The sequence below is a fragment of the Danio aesculapii genome, chromosome 10 (genome assembly GCF_903798145.1).
Source record: "Danio aesculapii chromosome 10, fDanAes4.1, whole genome shotgun sequence".
NCBI lineage: Eukaryota > Metazoa > Chordata > Actinopteri > Cypriniformes > Danionidae > Danio > Danio aesculapii.
Genome location: NC_079444.1, coordinates 43,424,709 through 43,442,475, shown reverse-complemented (window position 1 = coordinate 43,442,475; position 17,767 = coordinate 43,424,709). Strand labels below are relative to the sequence as shown.

Here is a 17,767-nt window from a genome sequence, read left to right as displayed (position 1 = left end):
TCACAGATAGATTTGCTGATCCCCACTAAAGTCACAGGAATCATCACACAAGGAGCCAAAGATTTCGGACACGTGCAGTTTGTGGGTTCATTCAAAGTGGCGTTCAGTAACGATGGAGAGAAATGGATCATTTATCAGGATGAGAAACAGCACAAGGATAAGGTAGGACTCTTACTGAGCAACATCTTACTTAAACATATTTAATAAACAATTTTATCTTAAAGGATGCCCACTTTCCACAATTGATATGATTCATTAGGGTCTTAAAGGCGACCTATTATGTGAAAATCACTTGTATAGGGGGTTTAAACCCAGCTGTGTGGCAGCAGTGTGTGAATATAAGCAGCTTCTAATGGTAAAATTTATTTGTATGTGGTTTTAATCAGACTTGATAAAAACGGTCTGCAGAAACACTTTGATTGACATTCTCCCTTTGTATGATGTCATCAGAGGGGGAAAGCCCCGCCCACTAGTGACTATCTCTCCCTCATTAGCATAGGACGTTAGTCTTGCTTTTCAATCTGCCGCTGACACACAGGCATCGGTAGCTCCGCCCTCATTTGAAAAGAGCACAATCTCATTTGAATTTAAAGCGACAGTCACCAAAAGGCCATAATTAGGAGCAAAGTCTAAGAGGGTCAGTTTCAGAGAGCTAGAAAACATTATCTGGGTGGTATTTTGAGCTGAAACACACACACACACACACACACACACACACACACACACACACACACACACACACACACACACACACACACACATATATATATCTATGGACATCAGAGATTTGTTTTACATCTTTTAAAAAGGGGCAGAATAGGTCACCTTTCTATTCTGTGTTAACCAGAAGTTTTTTTAGTATGATAATGTATTTCCAAGAGAAATACAATATTGATTTGTGCTTTTATTTTGGCGCTCGTTCTATCATCTTTCACTTCCAGCAAAATAATAATTGGAGGGGCGTGGCTAAGCATATTCCAGCCAATCAGAGTGGAACAGGCAGATTTTGATTAAAGATGAACAAAACAGTTAGTTTTTTTAAAACAGCAGATTAACTTGTGCAGAATAATTGTTCAATTATGTTCAATTATCTACTGCGCAATGTCGCAGTAGAATACTATGGTGAAGGAGGCGAGGGCGAGTAAATAACGCTCTTACTACAATGAAGGCGGCACAGCACATGAGCCACTATTTTACTACTACGGAGAAATGCTGTAAAACTCCATCTTTACCTCTCTCTCTTTCACTTTAGTCATTTGACCCGCTGGCGTGTTCGTGAGGTAACTTTTCCTCTCCTCTCGGCTGTTAAAGCGATACTTGTGGATCCAGACACGAGCGTGCCTGAGGTGCGAGTTTTCTCCACTGTGTCTGTTATGGATTACCTGTGATAAACGTGTATTATGTGCATACAGACTGTAACCGCGGCTGTTCTTGCCACCATCAGTGAACAGCGCTTTCATTTCTAAAGCCAATCGCAGCCCTTTCTGTTGAGCAGGTGAAGACAATGACCAATCCAATAGGTGTAAGACCTCGCCTGTCAGCGCTCAAAAAGCAAGCGGGATGATATTTACATGAGTTTATTTGCTATAAATGCTCATGCTGTCTCTTATGATTGTATTGGAGTTTTGTTTGATACATTCAGAAAGAGAGTTTTCTAAGGCCACAGTTTATATATCTTACTGCTGTATTAAAGAACAAAATTCTATTACAAATAATAGATAAATATAAATATATTTATAGATTTTAATAAAAAAAATACTTGTGTTGTGAAGAAAAAAAAACTAATTATGTATGGAAAGCATCGTCAAATGCACCAAGATATCGAACTGAACCGAAAGCATCGTTAATGCACCAAGATATCGAACTGAACCGAAAGCATCGTTAATGCACCAAGATATCGAACTGAACCGAAAGCATCGTCAATGCACCAAGATATCGAACTGAACCGAAAGCATCGTCAAATGCACCAAGATATCGAACTGAACCGAAAGCATCGTTAATGCACCAAGATATCGAACTGAACCGAAAGCATCGTCAATGCACCAAGATATCGAACTGAACTGAAAGCATCGTCAATGCACCAAGATATCGAACTGAACCGAAAGCATCGTTAATGCACCAAGATATCGAACTGAACCGAAAGCATCGTCAATGCACCAAGATATCGAACTGAACTGAAAGCATCGTCAATGCACCAAGATATCGAACTGAACCGAAAGCATCGTCAATGCACCAAGATATCGAGCTGAACTGAAAGCATCGTCAATGCACCAAGATATCGAACTGAACCGAAAGCATCGTCAATGCACCAAGATATCGAACTGAACCGAAAGCATCGTCAATGCACCAAGATATCGAACTGAACCGAAAGCATCGTCAATGCACCAAGATATCGAACTGAACCGAAAGCATCGTCAATGCACCAAGATATCGAACTGAACCGAAAGCATCGTCAATGCACCAAGATATCGAACTGAACCGAAAACATCGTCAATGCACCGAGATATCGAACTGAACTGAAAGCATCGTTAATGCACCAAGATATCGAACTGAACCGAAAGCATCGTCAATGCACCGAGATATCGAACTGAACCGAAAGCATCGTCAATGCACCAAGATATCGAACTGAACCGAAAGCATCGTTAATGCACCAAGATATCGAACTGAACCGAAAGCATCGTCAATGCACCGAGATATCGAACTGAACCGAAAGCATCGTCAATGCACCAAGATATCGAACTGAACCGAAAGCATCGTTAATGCACCAAGATATCGAACTGAACCGAAAGCATCGTCAATGCACCGAGATATCGAACTGAACCGAAAGCATCGTCAATGCACCAAGATATCGAACTGAACCGAAAGCATCGTTAATGCACCGAGATATCGAACTGAACCGAAAGCATCGTCAATGCACCAAGATATCGAACTGAACCGAAAGCATCGTCAATGCACCAAGATATCGAACTGAACCGAAAGCATCGTCAATGCACCAAGATATCGAACTGAACCGAAAGCATCGTCAATGCACCAAGATATCGAACTGAACCGAAAGCATCGTCAATGCACCGAGATATCGAACTGAACCGAAAGCATCGTCAATGCACCGAGATATCGAACTGAACCGAAAGCATCGTCAATGCACCAAGATATCGAACTGAACCGAAAGCATCGTCAATGCACCAAGATATCGAACTGAACCGAAAGCATCGTCAATGCACCAAGATATCGAACTGAACCGAAAGCATCGTCAATGCACCAAGATATCGAGCTGAACTGAAAGCATCGTCAATGCACCAAGATATCGAACTGAACCGAAAGCATCGTCAATGCACCAAGATATCGAACTGAACCGAAAGCATCGTCAATGCACCAAGATATCGAACTGAACCGAAAGCATCGTCAATGCACCAAGATATCGAACTGAACCGAATCGATGGCATGATAATCATAACCGAACCATGAGACCAGTGTAAATTCACACCCCTACTCGATACAATTATAAACCTTTTTCTTGGCTACGGCATGGAGGGCGCCATAGTGACCAGCGTCTTCCGGTAGAATGTTTAGAACTTCCGTTTACAACGTTTACAACCGGTAATTTGCGCTCCGAAAATGGGTTTCAATAGCGTTTTGAGTGGATTACGGAGTGTTTTTGTGACACAACTTTGTTACAGAATGTTGAATCTGGATTTTAATGGATCATTTGCCTGTGTTTTTGAGGCCTGTGGCTGTATGAGCATTTGAAAAGCATTCAGGCATAATAAATTGTACTGTTTGTAACTTTACTATCGACAAATAGTGACCAGTCAAATATTGAGAAGTTTTACTGAATTGTTTTTATTTTTATTATGCAATTGCTGTAGCTGAATACTGTTAGACTCGGAAAATGATCCAACACGGTTTATTTCAAGTGTATCTTTTTCTTTGTTGTGTTTATGTATGCTTGTAGATCGTTTGTTCAATTTCATGCAGATGCACTCGCATACAGAATCCCTCCAATCAATCAATCCAAATGTAATTAATCAAGTCATCAGGTGAAGTTGTCCTCATATTGCAATATAGATCGCAGAATAACAAAATATTGCAGTGTTAGATGCTTCCAATATTGTGCAGCTCTACCTCAAAATATCTTGTATTGTGTTTTTCAGAAGAAATAAATGTATAAGTTTATAACCACATGTGAGAAAACAGTCATTTTTAGGTGAACTGTCCCTTTAAGAGGACGTCTTTCATAGAATAAAACATTCTCACCAGACTGTTATAAATGAAGCCTCCAGAACTCAGTGAAGGACGTGACTTCAGCTTTAGCCGCGGGAAACATTTGAAGCTCTCAGCAGTTTTATGACAGTCTGAAGAATCGCTTCCACACCTCATGATCCGAGCAGCTGATGACAAACCACAGCGCTTCTCCTTCTGCAGAGCAAAGAGATGCAGTTATTTCTGTTTATTACACTGCTGTCTGGAATACTTGATTCTGATTGGTCGGTCATGACATTGCAATGTACAGTTGAGGTCAGAATTATTCATTTCTATTCTATTATTCGTATTCGTATCCCTTTGATTTTTGATTTCTTTTATAAATATTTCCCAAATGATGTTTAACAGAGCAAGGAAATTTTCACAGTATGCCTGATAATATTTTTTCTTCTGGAGAAAGTCTTATTTGTTTTATTTCGGCTAGAATAAAAGCAGTTTTTAGTTTTTTAAAAAACATTTTTTAAAGTTAATTAGGTTAATTAGGCAGGTTAGGGTAATTAGGCAAGTCATTGTATAACAGTGGTTTGTTCTGGAGACTATCAAAAAATATATAGCTTAAAGGGGCTAATAATATTGACCTTAAAATGAGTTTTAAAAAAATTAAGAACTGCTTTTATTCTAGCTGAAATAAAACAAATAAGACTTTCTCCAGAAGAAAAAATATTATCGGACATACTGTGAAAATTTCCTGCATCTGTTAAACATAATTTGGGAAATTTTTGGAAAAGAAAGAGAAGGAGGGTGAATACATTTGACTTCAACTGTATATGTGAGGACAACTGATCCCTCACAAGTATAGCTAATCCTGCACACACACACACACACACACACACACACACACACACACACACACACACAGAAAGAGAGATAGTTTGCCCTCTAAACACACACACACACACACACACACACACTGGGAGGTCACTGGAGGTTGTTAGTGGTGTAGGGCTGGTGATGTATTCTGACAGCGCTGAGAAGAGATGCTGGAATAGATTCTCTCAGAGGATTAATCTGAGTGAGAGCTATAATAAGAGCGCAGGTTAAGGGTGTATGAAAGCCAAACGCCTGCTTTATACGGCCTATTTCACCGCCACGTTATTCTGCACTTCTAAATGACATCAGAAAGTGGTACTGTTTCGACAGGTATTAAATAATCGACAATGGGCCATTCATTCATTTTCCTTCCGCTTAGTCTCCATTTCAGATGTCGCAACTGCGGAATGAACCGGCAACTATTCGAGCATATGTTGTACACAGCGGATGCCCTTCCAGACACAACCCAGTACTTGGAAACACTCACACACACTCATTCACACTATAGACAATTTAGCTTATTCAATTCCCCTATAGCGCATGTATTTGGACTGTGGGGGAAACCAGAGCACCCTGAGGAAACCCACGCCAACACAGGGGAGAACATGCAAACTCTACACTGAAACACCCACTGAGCCAGCCGAGACTCAAACCATATACACACACACAAATATATATACATATACATATACATATATATATATATATATATATATATATATATATATATATATATATATATATATATATATATATTCACATATACATATATATACACATATACATATACATATATACATATATATGTATATGTATATATATATATATATATATATATATATATATATATATATATATATATATATATATATACATATACATATACATATACATATATATATATACATATATATATATATATATATATATATATATATATATATATATATATATACATATACATATACATATATACATATATATATATATATATATATATATATATATATATATATATACATATACATATACATATATATATATACATATATATATATATATATATATATATATATATATATATATATATATATACATATATATATATATATATATATATATATATATATACATATATATATATATATATATATATATATATATATATATATATATATATATATATATATATATATATATACACACACACACTCACACATACATATATATATATATGAATATAAATATAACCAGGTCCGAAGGGAGCATGTTTAGCTTAGCTTAGCATAGATAATAGAATCAAATTAGACTAGGTAATGTAAATAAACTACATATCTTAAAAGATATCTTAAAAACAGTAAAACCTACTAAGAAATCAAAAGAGTTTTCAGTAAATTGCACATTAACATACAAGGAACATAGCAAGTTTATTAAATCAACGATCCATAAACATTGGCATATATTATCTTCTGACGAATCTTTAAATAATACATTTCAAAAATAAATTTTCAATGAGAAAACAGTGGGTGTGGCTTGTTTTTTATACTGCGAGCTGATTGGATGTAGTAAGGTAGGCGTTTCATTTAAAAAGATGGGGAAAAGGATATGGGGAGAGTTATTACAGCCTGTAGATGCTCTTTGGCATCCAAGAATGAGACAGAGAGTTTCTGACGGGTGCTTCTTTCTTTATTTTGCTCAAGACGAGAGCTATTAAACTTTCGTTGCGTAGCACCATGAAACTACACAAAGAAACAAGAAAAATCAATAAATACAACTCGTATACAGAAACATATGACAAATAAAGATACAATGTACAGAGCGATATATGAAAACGAAACGATGAAGTATATGAAGACAGTTTGAACAACTAATAAGATCTCACGAGAAAACAGAAGTATTTTACGTTTTGAAAGTTTAGTGGCTAATTTGTACGTGTTCAGTCGTACGAAATGGTACGATTTTAAAAAGGAGGCGTGGCACCGAACCCCACCCCTAAACCCAACCGTCATAAGGTGATGAGCAAATCGTATTAAATTGTATGAATTAGATCATACGAATCCATATGAATTAGCCACTAAATCAAAAAGTTACGAATTGCCCTGAGATTATGTTGCATATACATACAAACGAACTCATATGGCTTAAATAATCAAGTTCACATACCTTGCTTCGCTTTACAAAGGGTTAGACGATATAAATTGAGCAGGATTAAGCCTCCTGTCTTCATAAATCGCTACTCCTCTCCATGAACTGCACAGAGACAGGCATCCTCTTCGCTCTGCTAGCCTGATTAACCTATTTGTTACCCGGACTATGTAAAACACGTGACATGCTCTGATGCTCTGAACATGGTATACCAGCCTGATCTCACGAGAAAACGTAAATATTTTACGGTTTGTCAGTTTAGTGGCTAAGTTGAGTCGTACGAAATTGTACGAATTTAAAAATAGGCGTGGCACCTAACCCCACCCCTAAACCCAACCGTCATTGGGGGATGAGCAAATCGTACTAAATTATATGAATTAGATCATATGAATTCGTATGAATAAACCACTAAATCAAAAAGTTACAAATTGCCGTGAGATTGTGTTGGGTATAATCATTTAGTGGTCACTTACACAACGTAACAGACTCCTCCTGCTCACCAATTCCATTTGCTGTCAAAACTGACAGTTGGAGGGGCGTGGTTAAGTGTGTTAGCCACGCCCAATACCTCGGACAGACATAATCTGAGCATTGAACTGAAAACAAACAGGAAGTGCCTTTTCAGATTTCAATTAAAAGATGACAAGGGCAAACAATTATTTGTGTCTTAATGACGCGCACAGATGAATTGTTCAGCACAAAACTAGCAATGCGAGCTAACAAAATCAACATGTCTCGTAATTGATTTCACATGTACTTTAAACTAAAGTGTTGCCATAAGGTTTTCTTCTGTCATCCGCAGATCTTCCAGGGAAACTTTGACAATGAGACGCACAGAAAGAACGTGATCGATCCACCGATTTACGCCCGGTTTGTCAGGATTCTTCCGTGGTCGTGGTATGGACGGATCACCGTACGGATGGAGCTGCTGGGATGTCCGGAGGAACAGTGAAACACATTACTAACGCTGATCTCTCAAGGATGCGGACTCCAAAACGAAAACGGCGGAGGAGGATCCTGATTACAGTCGATGATTGTTTTATTGATGATTGTGATGACTGGTAAATGTTACTGCCGATGGGCAAAGTCCATTGTAAAGCCACGTATACACACTGCTATTGAAGACTGTTTTGATTAAGGCTTACTTCTCTAAATTCTGAGGGAAGGATTGTATAGTTTTTGAGTTCGAGTTTGTTCTGAACGCTGACTATTTGCTATAGTGAGTTCATAGGTTTCCAAATTTGTTCACCATTTTACGTTTGTATATTCCAATATCTCGCAACTGCAAGTTCAAATTTTGATGCCAATTTTAAAGATGTGACATTGCAGTTTTGATTTGTTTTCCTCACAACACAGCAAGAAGGTCACTAGTTCGAGTCCCGGCTGGGTCCGTTGGCATTTCTGTATGGAGTATGCATGTTCTCCCTGTGTTGGCGTGGGATTCCTCCGGGTCCTCCGGTTTCCCTCACAGTCCAAACACATGCGCTATAGGGGAATTGATTAACTAAATTGCCCGTAGTGTATGAGTGAGTGTGTGAATGTGAGTGTGTATGGATGTTTCCAAGTACTGGATTGCGGCTGAAAGGGCATCCGCTGCGTAAAACGTGCTGGAATAGTTGGCGGTAACAGAGTTGACATGTAATGAATCTACTATTGGTGAATCCTTAACATTTAGCACACATTAATGAGAGGAGAATAATGACGTGTTACATGTCCATGCGTTTATTATTTATTGATTTCTGTTACTTTGTCGCCCTCTAGTGTTTCGGTGCGGTTTTTCTGTTTTTGATTGAGTAGACCAGTGTTTCCCAACCCTGTACCTGGAGGCACACCAACAGTACATATTTTGGATGTCTCCTTTATCTGACCCATTAACTTCAGGTTTTGGAGTCTCTTCTGATGTTATAAGATGATTCAGGTGTGTCTGATTAGGGAGAGGTTGAAAATGTGGACTGTTGGTGTGCCTTCAGGAACAGGGTTGGGAAACACTGGAGTAGACCTTTGCACCTGCAGATCATTGACCGCCGGCGTTTTAAGAGCTCAGAACTTCAGAGACGAGGATTTGAGCGGCCGTCCAGACGCGGAGTTGTGCTCCATTCGTGTTCAGCCTCAGTTTATTGTGTTTTCTCCCCACACTTTGTTTAAGTTTGGCTGTTCTGTTAATAAACCCCCTAGACCGATCCGTTTGTGTTCTCCCTAATTTGATGTTGTGACTGTGGTCGTAACATTAATTTGGAGCTCGTCCAAAAAATTTTTAATTCGGACAAACTAGTTGCGGCGGGAAAGCCCTCCACACAAGCGGTCAACCTGAAAAGGAATGGCGTCACACCGCACCGTAGCGTTCGCTTCAAAAATGAAATGCAGCCGTACGTATCTCCGGCTACATAATTCGCAGTCTTCAGAAACGTCAGAGGGGCTACGTTTTCAGACAGAGCATGGGTTGAGTAACTGTGACATGGTCATCTTCTGGAAATATTACCAGTGATCCATCAGGTAATGCCTCCCCCACCCCAAACCTTTCTCTCTCTATCTCTCTGCTTAAAATTGTTGGTAAAGCGCTATTAACAAATGTTTTTCCTCCACATTCCATAATGCATTGTACATCAGCCTACGGCAGCTGGATTAGTCCGAAAAGGCGCAGTACTTTTTGCGGTTGGGTCTTGGAGGTCTCAGTACGCTTTTTGGTCCGCTTTTGGTGCGCACTCATTGCTCCATTCACACCTGCCCAAATTAACCGCACCAAGAGGGAAAACGAACTCCAGTGCGATTCAACCAAACTAACTAAGGCAGGTGTGAAAGCACCCTAATACTCAAATAGACCATCAAAATAAAGTGTTACCCAGGATTGTTCTGCCTTTTTATACCTGATAGGGTTGGGCGATGTCAACCAATTTGGCATCGTAGGATGTCTAATGTGAAACATCACGATAGACAATGGCATCGTCGTCATGTGAAAAGTGGGGGGAGGGGGGTGGTTGGAGGCGGTGTTTGACAGAGGAGGGATCCGGTGGTGAGGGGTGAGAAGGATGCGCGACTGGGAGGGAGACGCGCAATTTCCGGGAGATTATCACTCGTTTGCGGCCATCCGGGAGTCTCCCGCAAATGCATAGAGACTCCTGGAACTTCCGGGAGATTTGGGATGTCTGAATATCACGTTTAACAACTATAGTGAGATGCCATCCAGCGGTACATCCTTGATGAACTGTCCGACGTGCACTGCTCACTGGAGCTCAGACGAGCGCATTACAGTGTGTGTGTGGCTGTGCGTGTGTGTGTGGTCACGTGATGTGTGTTTTCAGCGGACAGAGGGCTGTTCAGAAATGCTAGGTAAAATACGGTGTCGATGTGGATCATTTTCGCCATTTTAAAACTAAGACGTATTAGTGTAATCAGGGCATAAGTGTGTATTTTTCACAAGCGGTTTTGCGACGGGGGCAGGGCGGAGGATCGGTGTTGCTGGCTCAGCATCGTGTTGTCTATTGGCCATCGGCGATGGATGATGGCATCGTCTATCGGCCCAACCCTAATACCCGATGTAACAGACTTGACCAGAAAGCAGAGACAAACACAATTTATTATATTGCTAAGATTACAAATAATACAGAAAACAGATATGTTCATTTAATTTAGTAAACACACACAAAAAAGGGGAAAATTAGGCTTGGGGTGTATGAAAAACTAGCTACAGTTGCCTTGAACCATGCCGAAGCGCAATTGTCTTCCGCCCCCTCCCCACTCCCCCTTCGGCCTGCACTCACACTGCATCTTTACCTTCAGAGCCGGAGCACGCTTACATCATTAATGATGCGACTGTTCGGTTTAACAGTAGAGAAGTGCTCTCGCTCAGCACAGTAGATATTGCTTTAGTTATATCGTATCGTATTATTTGTAGTCGTTTGTAATGCAGTGACACACAGTCAAATATTTTGCTGAACAGATCCAGCACTTTCGACGTTCATAAATGATCATAAGGTCCTCGTGCTGCAGGTATTAGGTTTGCTGAAGGTGCGGCTGACATGCAGTGAGGTGTTTTCGTCTTTGATAAACTATGATAGTTTGTGTTCATTGAACAGTATGAATGATTAATAAATCCTTATCAAACAGTGTCCCAAAAGTGACACCTCATCTTCAGTTCTGGGCTCAGGTGAGCTTTGCACTCGCATTACAAGCGTACCGCGCCAACCCAACCGAACTGCGCTCTGGCACACCTCTTACAACTGGGCCAGGACCGGTCAACTGAACCTCACCTGGGTCCGATTTGGAGCATTTACACTTGTCAAACGAACCGGGAAACATGCCTGGGCACTGTTTGGATAGCATAGTGTGAGTGCACTCTTAATTATGTCCTGATAATTAAAACTGAATGTCAAAATAGATAAAGTGTGAGACTTTAACTTACAAAATGCCCCAAAAATATGCACACAGACATTATTATTCAGAGATATAACTTGTGTTATTATTCAAAATTAAAAAAAAAAAATACAAGTTTTACATTGGAGACACAAAATGTACCTGCAATTCTAGAATCAACCATAAGGTTCTTAAATAATGTAGAAATTATGAACATTCATTCATTTTCCTTCAGCTTAGTCCCTTATTTATCAGGGGTCACCACAGCGGAATGAACCGCCAACTATTCCGGCATATGTTTTACACAGTGGATGCCCTTCTAGCTGCAACCCAGTACTGGGAAACACCCACACACTCTCCCATTCACACACACTCATACACTACAGCCAATTTAGTTCATCAATTCCCCTCTAGCGCATGTGTTTGGACTGGGAGGGAAACCAGAACACCCGGAGGAAACCCACGCCAACACAGGGAGAACATGCAAACTCCATACAGAAATGCCAACTGACACAGCCGGGACTCGAACCAGCGACCTTCTTGCTTTGAGGCAACAGCGCTTATGAAAAGTACATGAAAATATTCGCATTTCTAATAATAATAACACAAATATTTCTAATAATAAAAACACGAACACAAATAAACAATATGCTAATTTTCCAAAAAACTATTACTCTAAATATTTTTCCTGCAGTTTATCACTTTTCTACAATAAAATAAAATAAGAAAAAACAGAGTGGCACATCTTACCCCAATCTCACATCTACATGTAGAACAGCATTCAGTATATGACAAATCCAAAAGTTAAAACTAAACTGTTTCATCACAGATTACAGCAAATTTCTACTGTTACATCACAATTAGGCCTGTCACGATATCTGTTGTTTGTTGTAGGATATATTGCATCAAAATATATTGCAATAAACAATATTATTGTCATTGTAATCTCATTTTATGCCACTCATCATTATATAATGCCAGAATGACAATATAAGATCATCACAAAGCAAGAACACTCTTCCAAACACATCATATTTCATTCTTTAATTTAATTATAGTCAGTTTAATAATGAGGCATTGGAGTCAGAATGAGAAAACGCATATCCTAAATAAATATTAATAAATGTTCACACAAAAGTGCAGGTAAAGATTAACAGAGGCTGCGAGATCTGCTACCAGATCTGTCATCAGACACCCACATGAAAATATACTATAGTAATTTACAGTAAATACTTTAGTGTTTATTAACCACACTGACACTGACACCTCCAGTAGAGATCGAGATGTTGCACAATCAGCTGAAATGTTGCTAGAATTGGTTTTTATGTGTGGGCGATATACATCGCATCACCAAAAATGATTGAGCTCATGTCCACGTGTTGTGCGATCAGTCAATATATTGATTATTGTGACAGGCCTTATCACAATACTTGTTTAAACGAAAATACAAGACGTTTTTCTTTTGAAGTGGTTGTTTTTGTTGGAGAACTTGTAAATATAATAGAGCAAAAGCAGTCTGGTATAATCATATGTATAAAAGCTTTGTATTTCTTCATCGCAGTACACACTGGACAGTTCTCAAACAATGTACTGTGGTATTCCTGAAACCTTAATGCCCATTTAAAAAATAAAAAACAAAACTGCGACAGCGTTCCTGAGCAGTTCTGCAGAGTCTGATGAATATGTACATGGGCGTCGCTAGGCCTATTTTAGGGGGGCTGTATATTTCTACTCAGCCCCCCTAAAACTTTTGCGATTAGTTTATAAACTCTACACTAAATTATCATCTCAGCCCTTCTTTAAATTTGATATGAAAACAGCGGAAGAAATCGGCTCTTCCCCGTCTTTTGTTTTTCATTTGATCAGCGAAGCCAGCCTGATCTCACGAGAAAATGTAAGTATTTTACGTTTTGTCAGTTTAGTGGCTAATTCGTACGAGTTAAGTCGTACGAAATTATACGATTTTAAAAAGGAGGCGTGGCACCTAACCACACCCCTAAACCCAACCGTCATTGGAGGATGAGCAAATCGTACGAAAATGTACGAATTAGATCGTACGAATTCATACGAATTAGCCACTAAATCAAAAAGTTACGAATTGCCGTGAGATTGTGTTGGCGAAGCACAGCTGTGCAGAGCGAGAGAACAATGTGTGTGTTTATCGATAGATCACGATATTACTTAGGCCTGCTTATTTGCAGTTCTTTGCTATAGACACACCTGTATCACTTGTACCCCAATGTCATGGAGGAGCCATCGGGTTTCCCATCTACTGTTTCATGGGTGCTCACCTCATAATCACAGCCGTTTCCTCGAAAAAGTAGCTCTTATTGAACATTTCGCTATTTTAATTTCAAAATTAACTACCAATATTTTGTGTTAGTGCATGTGGCATTAACTATACCATACAGTCTTGCACAGAAAGGAATAAAACAGTGACAGAACCACTTAAAGAATGTACTCATTTTAACTGTAGAGTCACTGACAGAGATGTCATGTGTACATCACGTCTTGTATTAAAAAAATTTGTGTTTATTATTGTGATTTAGATCATGAAATATGTGAATTAGCCTGTAGGTTTATATATATTTAAATTAGCCGTTTAATTAGAGAAGTGGCAGTTTTATTTATTTAATATGGAAACAAAAAATGTACTTAAATATAGAAAGTGTTTTTTACTACAGTAAACACGTGTGTCGAGCCTGTTTGGCTATACATATATACACCTTATTCTCCGCGTACGAGTAGGCGCGGCCATTGGAATAATTTTGGCTGGAGACTTCCAGTTTCATTCACTTCCATTCATTTTTAGAGGTTAAAAACAGCTCGTTATGCTGCTTGGTGTTACAAACTGATATTTTCTTATTATATGATTCTACTTTGTCTGTATTGTCATGCAAACACTTGTTTGTAGAGCAAGTAGTTTAATCGTTTTCTGCCGTTTATTATTCCTAGTCATTTCTCCCATTGGCAGCTGAATCGGAAGTTCTAAAACAATCGCAAAAACGAGCGCACTTCCGCATTGAAGAATAAGGTCAATATCATAGACTGTAAAATATATGGACGTAGCATCCGTGACGTCACCCATAGGTTTCTGAAGAGCGCAAATGAAGCTAAAAGTAAAAAATAATAATAATAATAATAAATGTAAAAAAAAAAAAAAAAAAAAAATGAAGCTAGAAGTAGGCGCGGCCAACCGTTGCCATTTTGTTCGCACGTCATCGCACCCACGGCGGGATACCAAATAAGGGCAAAAAGGCGGAGAGTGAGCGGAGCTACAGACACCTGCAGGCATTTTGCTTGGACCTGGTTTAGACAGAGCTTACTTTGGGAGAAACACTTGATACTTTATTACCTGCGACTCGTTTGTGTTCTGACCACATGTGCTTGGCTGTACACTATATCAGTAAAGTGTTTAGACTTTTAAAAACACTGTAGTAACACATTGAGCCACTAAACAATGTTCGTATGACGTTTTCTACAGGAGGAAAACGTGAATTACTTCCAAACACTTCAGATATCGTCTGTGTTAGTAAATGCAAGACTATTGATGAACTCCAGCATAACACTGTATGACAACACTTCAGATGACTGTTCTAGAGCCTACAGCTAATCAATCTGTCACATTCTGAAGTGCTTTACGGGTCTAAAGAACATTATAAATGATAAATGATCTTAAATAAAACACACATTTATAGAGATGGTATACAAGTATATAACTTTACTCACATGGGAAACGGAGGCCACGTGAATGGTTTGTGAGCACAATAAAGTGCACACAGCATCCCATATCATCTGATAATTGTAGGAAATAATCCCAAAAGGCAGCCGACTGTGTAAAGAAACATTAACCAACACAAAAATGCGATGTATATGCTGAGTTTATCGGCTAATTAGCCGTAATCAGCTCAGGTGACGAGACAGCGAGCAGCGAGACCTAGCTGTCACTCAAGTGGCCACGCCCTTATTTATGCAGACTTAATATAACTTAATAAAACGAAACGGATGAGTTATAAAAAAAATTCACCCCCCTCACAGTTGTCATGAAGGTTAATCATGGCTATATGCACCAAAGCCATCATTTGTACCAGGCTGTAAGCATGTTTTTATCAGCTGTAAAAATGGCCAATTTCCCATTGCAGTCAGAAATGACCTGGACTTCCTGGAGCCAGCCCCCCAAGGCGAGTTGATGAATTGCAGTTTTAGTTACTTCCATATTGGCTTCCCGAGGGAGAGCGGGAGGTTGCCGCTTGGTCAATATATATAAGTTTAATATTCCATTTATATGTAACAAATTAATAGTAAGAAATTATTAACATAATTTTCTTTATTTATTTAGCTGAGCCCCCCTAAAATGAAAATCCTAAAATCGCCCCTGAATATGTATATGCACATTTATTTGCTGTTCTGTATTTTTTGCTGACGCTTTTACTTTGCATACTTTCAATAACCACAGCCTCGAGCCTTAACCTTGAGCTTACAAATCACACCCAACACAATCTCACGGCAATTCGTAACTTTTTGATTTAGTGGCTAATTCGTATGAATTCGTACGATCTAATTCGTACAATACAGTACAATTTGCTCATCACCCAATGACGGTTGGGTTTAGGGGTGGGGTTAGGTGCCACGCCTCCTTTTTAAAATCGTACAATTTCGTACGACTGAACTCGTACGAATTAGCCACTAAACTGACAAAACGTAAAATACTTCACACCATAATCACACTGCATGCACAATAAACTATTGGTGAATTAGGCTTAATGTACAGCTGAAGTCATTATTATTAGGGTTAACCTATACAGGGCCCCCCTGTATAGGTTGTTTTCAATCACGTGGTTCTGGTGATGCGCAAAACTCAGATGGAGGGCTGGAAGCAAAAACTGAATGGAGGACATGGGGGCAAAGTCATTTCTACCATATTTCAAAGGAGATTTAAATAGGAAATAAGCACATATGTTGGACGTGATCCTTACATCCTGAAGAGGGCCGAGTTTTCCACTCAACTCAAATATATTTGCCTGTCATCGAGGCGGTAGATACTGTTTAAGCTATTACGTTACATGAAAAAATACTACAGTAAATACTATAGTGTTTGGAAGCATCCTATAGATCAGGCATGTCCAAACACGGTCCTGGAGGGCCGATGTCCTGCAAAGCTTAGTTCCAACTCCAATCAGACATACCTGAGCTAGCTAATCAAGATCTTAGTAGGCATTCTAGAAACATCCTTGCAGGTGTGTTGAGGCAAGTTGGAGCTAAAATCTGCAAGACACCGGCCCTCCAGGACCAAGTTTGGACACCCCTGCTATAGATAATTACTTGAATTAATTATCGTTATTAAATTAATTATTAAATATCGTAGTAATTATATTGTTGCTGTGGTAAGACACTACTGTAGTAATAAATTATTCAATAGACTTCAGTTCTCTGCACTGTAATTATACTTATTACAGTTTACTATACTACAGTATTCAGTAGCATTTATTAACAAAGAGTTGTATACATTATACACTTTACTATGTACTTCATTCATTCATTTTCCTTCAGCTTAGTCCCGTAATTCATCAGGGGTCGCCACAGCGGGATGAACCGCCAACTTATCCAGCATATGTTTTACGGCCAGTTTAGTTCATGAATTCCCCTATAGCGCATGTGTTTGGACTGTGGGGTAAACCGGACGCCAACACAGGGAGAACATGCAAACTCCACAGAGAAATGCCAACTGACCCTGCCGAACCAGTGACCTTCTTGCCGTGAGGCGATCGTGTTTCCTAATGTGCCACTGTGATGCCTCTATGTGGTTCAAAAACATGTTAATTATAAATTAATATAGTTTTTCCCCGTCCAGATATCTTCCAAATGTCACGAAATAACAGATGAAAGCACACAAAAGCGTGAACGCATAGTCTACATCATAGGTCTCGAACTGGATTCCTGGAGGGCCGCAGGTCTGCACAGTTTTGCTCCAACCCTAACCAAACACAGCTGATGCAACTAAACAAGGTGTTCAAGACTCTTTTGAACACTCGATTTATTTGGATCAGCTGTGTTTGATTCAGGAATTCAGTTTGAGACTTATGATCTACATTATTACTGATTTATTTTTGTAAGGGGGAAAGTGCTCCACAATAATAACCGCCTAGTTTTGTGGAAAGGGTAGCATTTCTTTATCGTTCGGTCCATGAACTTACTATTAACA

At 39.1% G+C, this 17,767-nt stretch overlaps 1 protein-coding gene across 1 annotated transcript in view; it reads left to right on the top strand.

Annotated features, from left to right (window-relative positions):
- edil3b (EGF-like repeats and discoidin I-like domains 3b) overlaps positions 1-9,009 on the top strand; it is an 80,580-nt gene extending 71,571 nt beyond the window's left edge. Inside the window, exons 10-11 of the mRNA XM_056467501.1 lie at positions 7-162; positions 8,018-9,009. Coding sequence (XP_056323476.1) covers positions 7-162; positions 8,018-8,167 — 306 coding nt within the window. The 3' untranslated portion in view covers positions 8,168-9,009. The remainder of the gene's footprint in view (positions 1-6; positions 163-8,017) is intronic.
- The last annotated feature ends 8,758 nt before the right edge of the window (positions 9,010-17,767 follow it).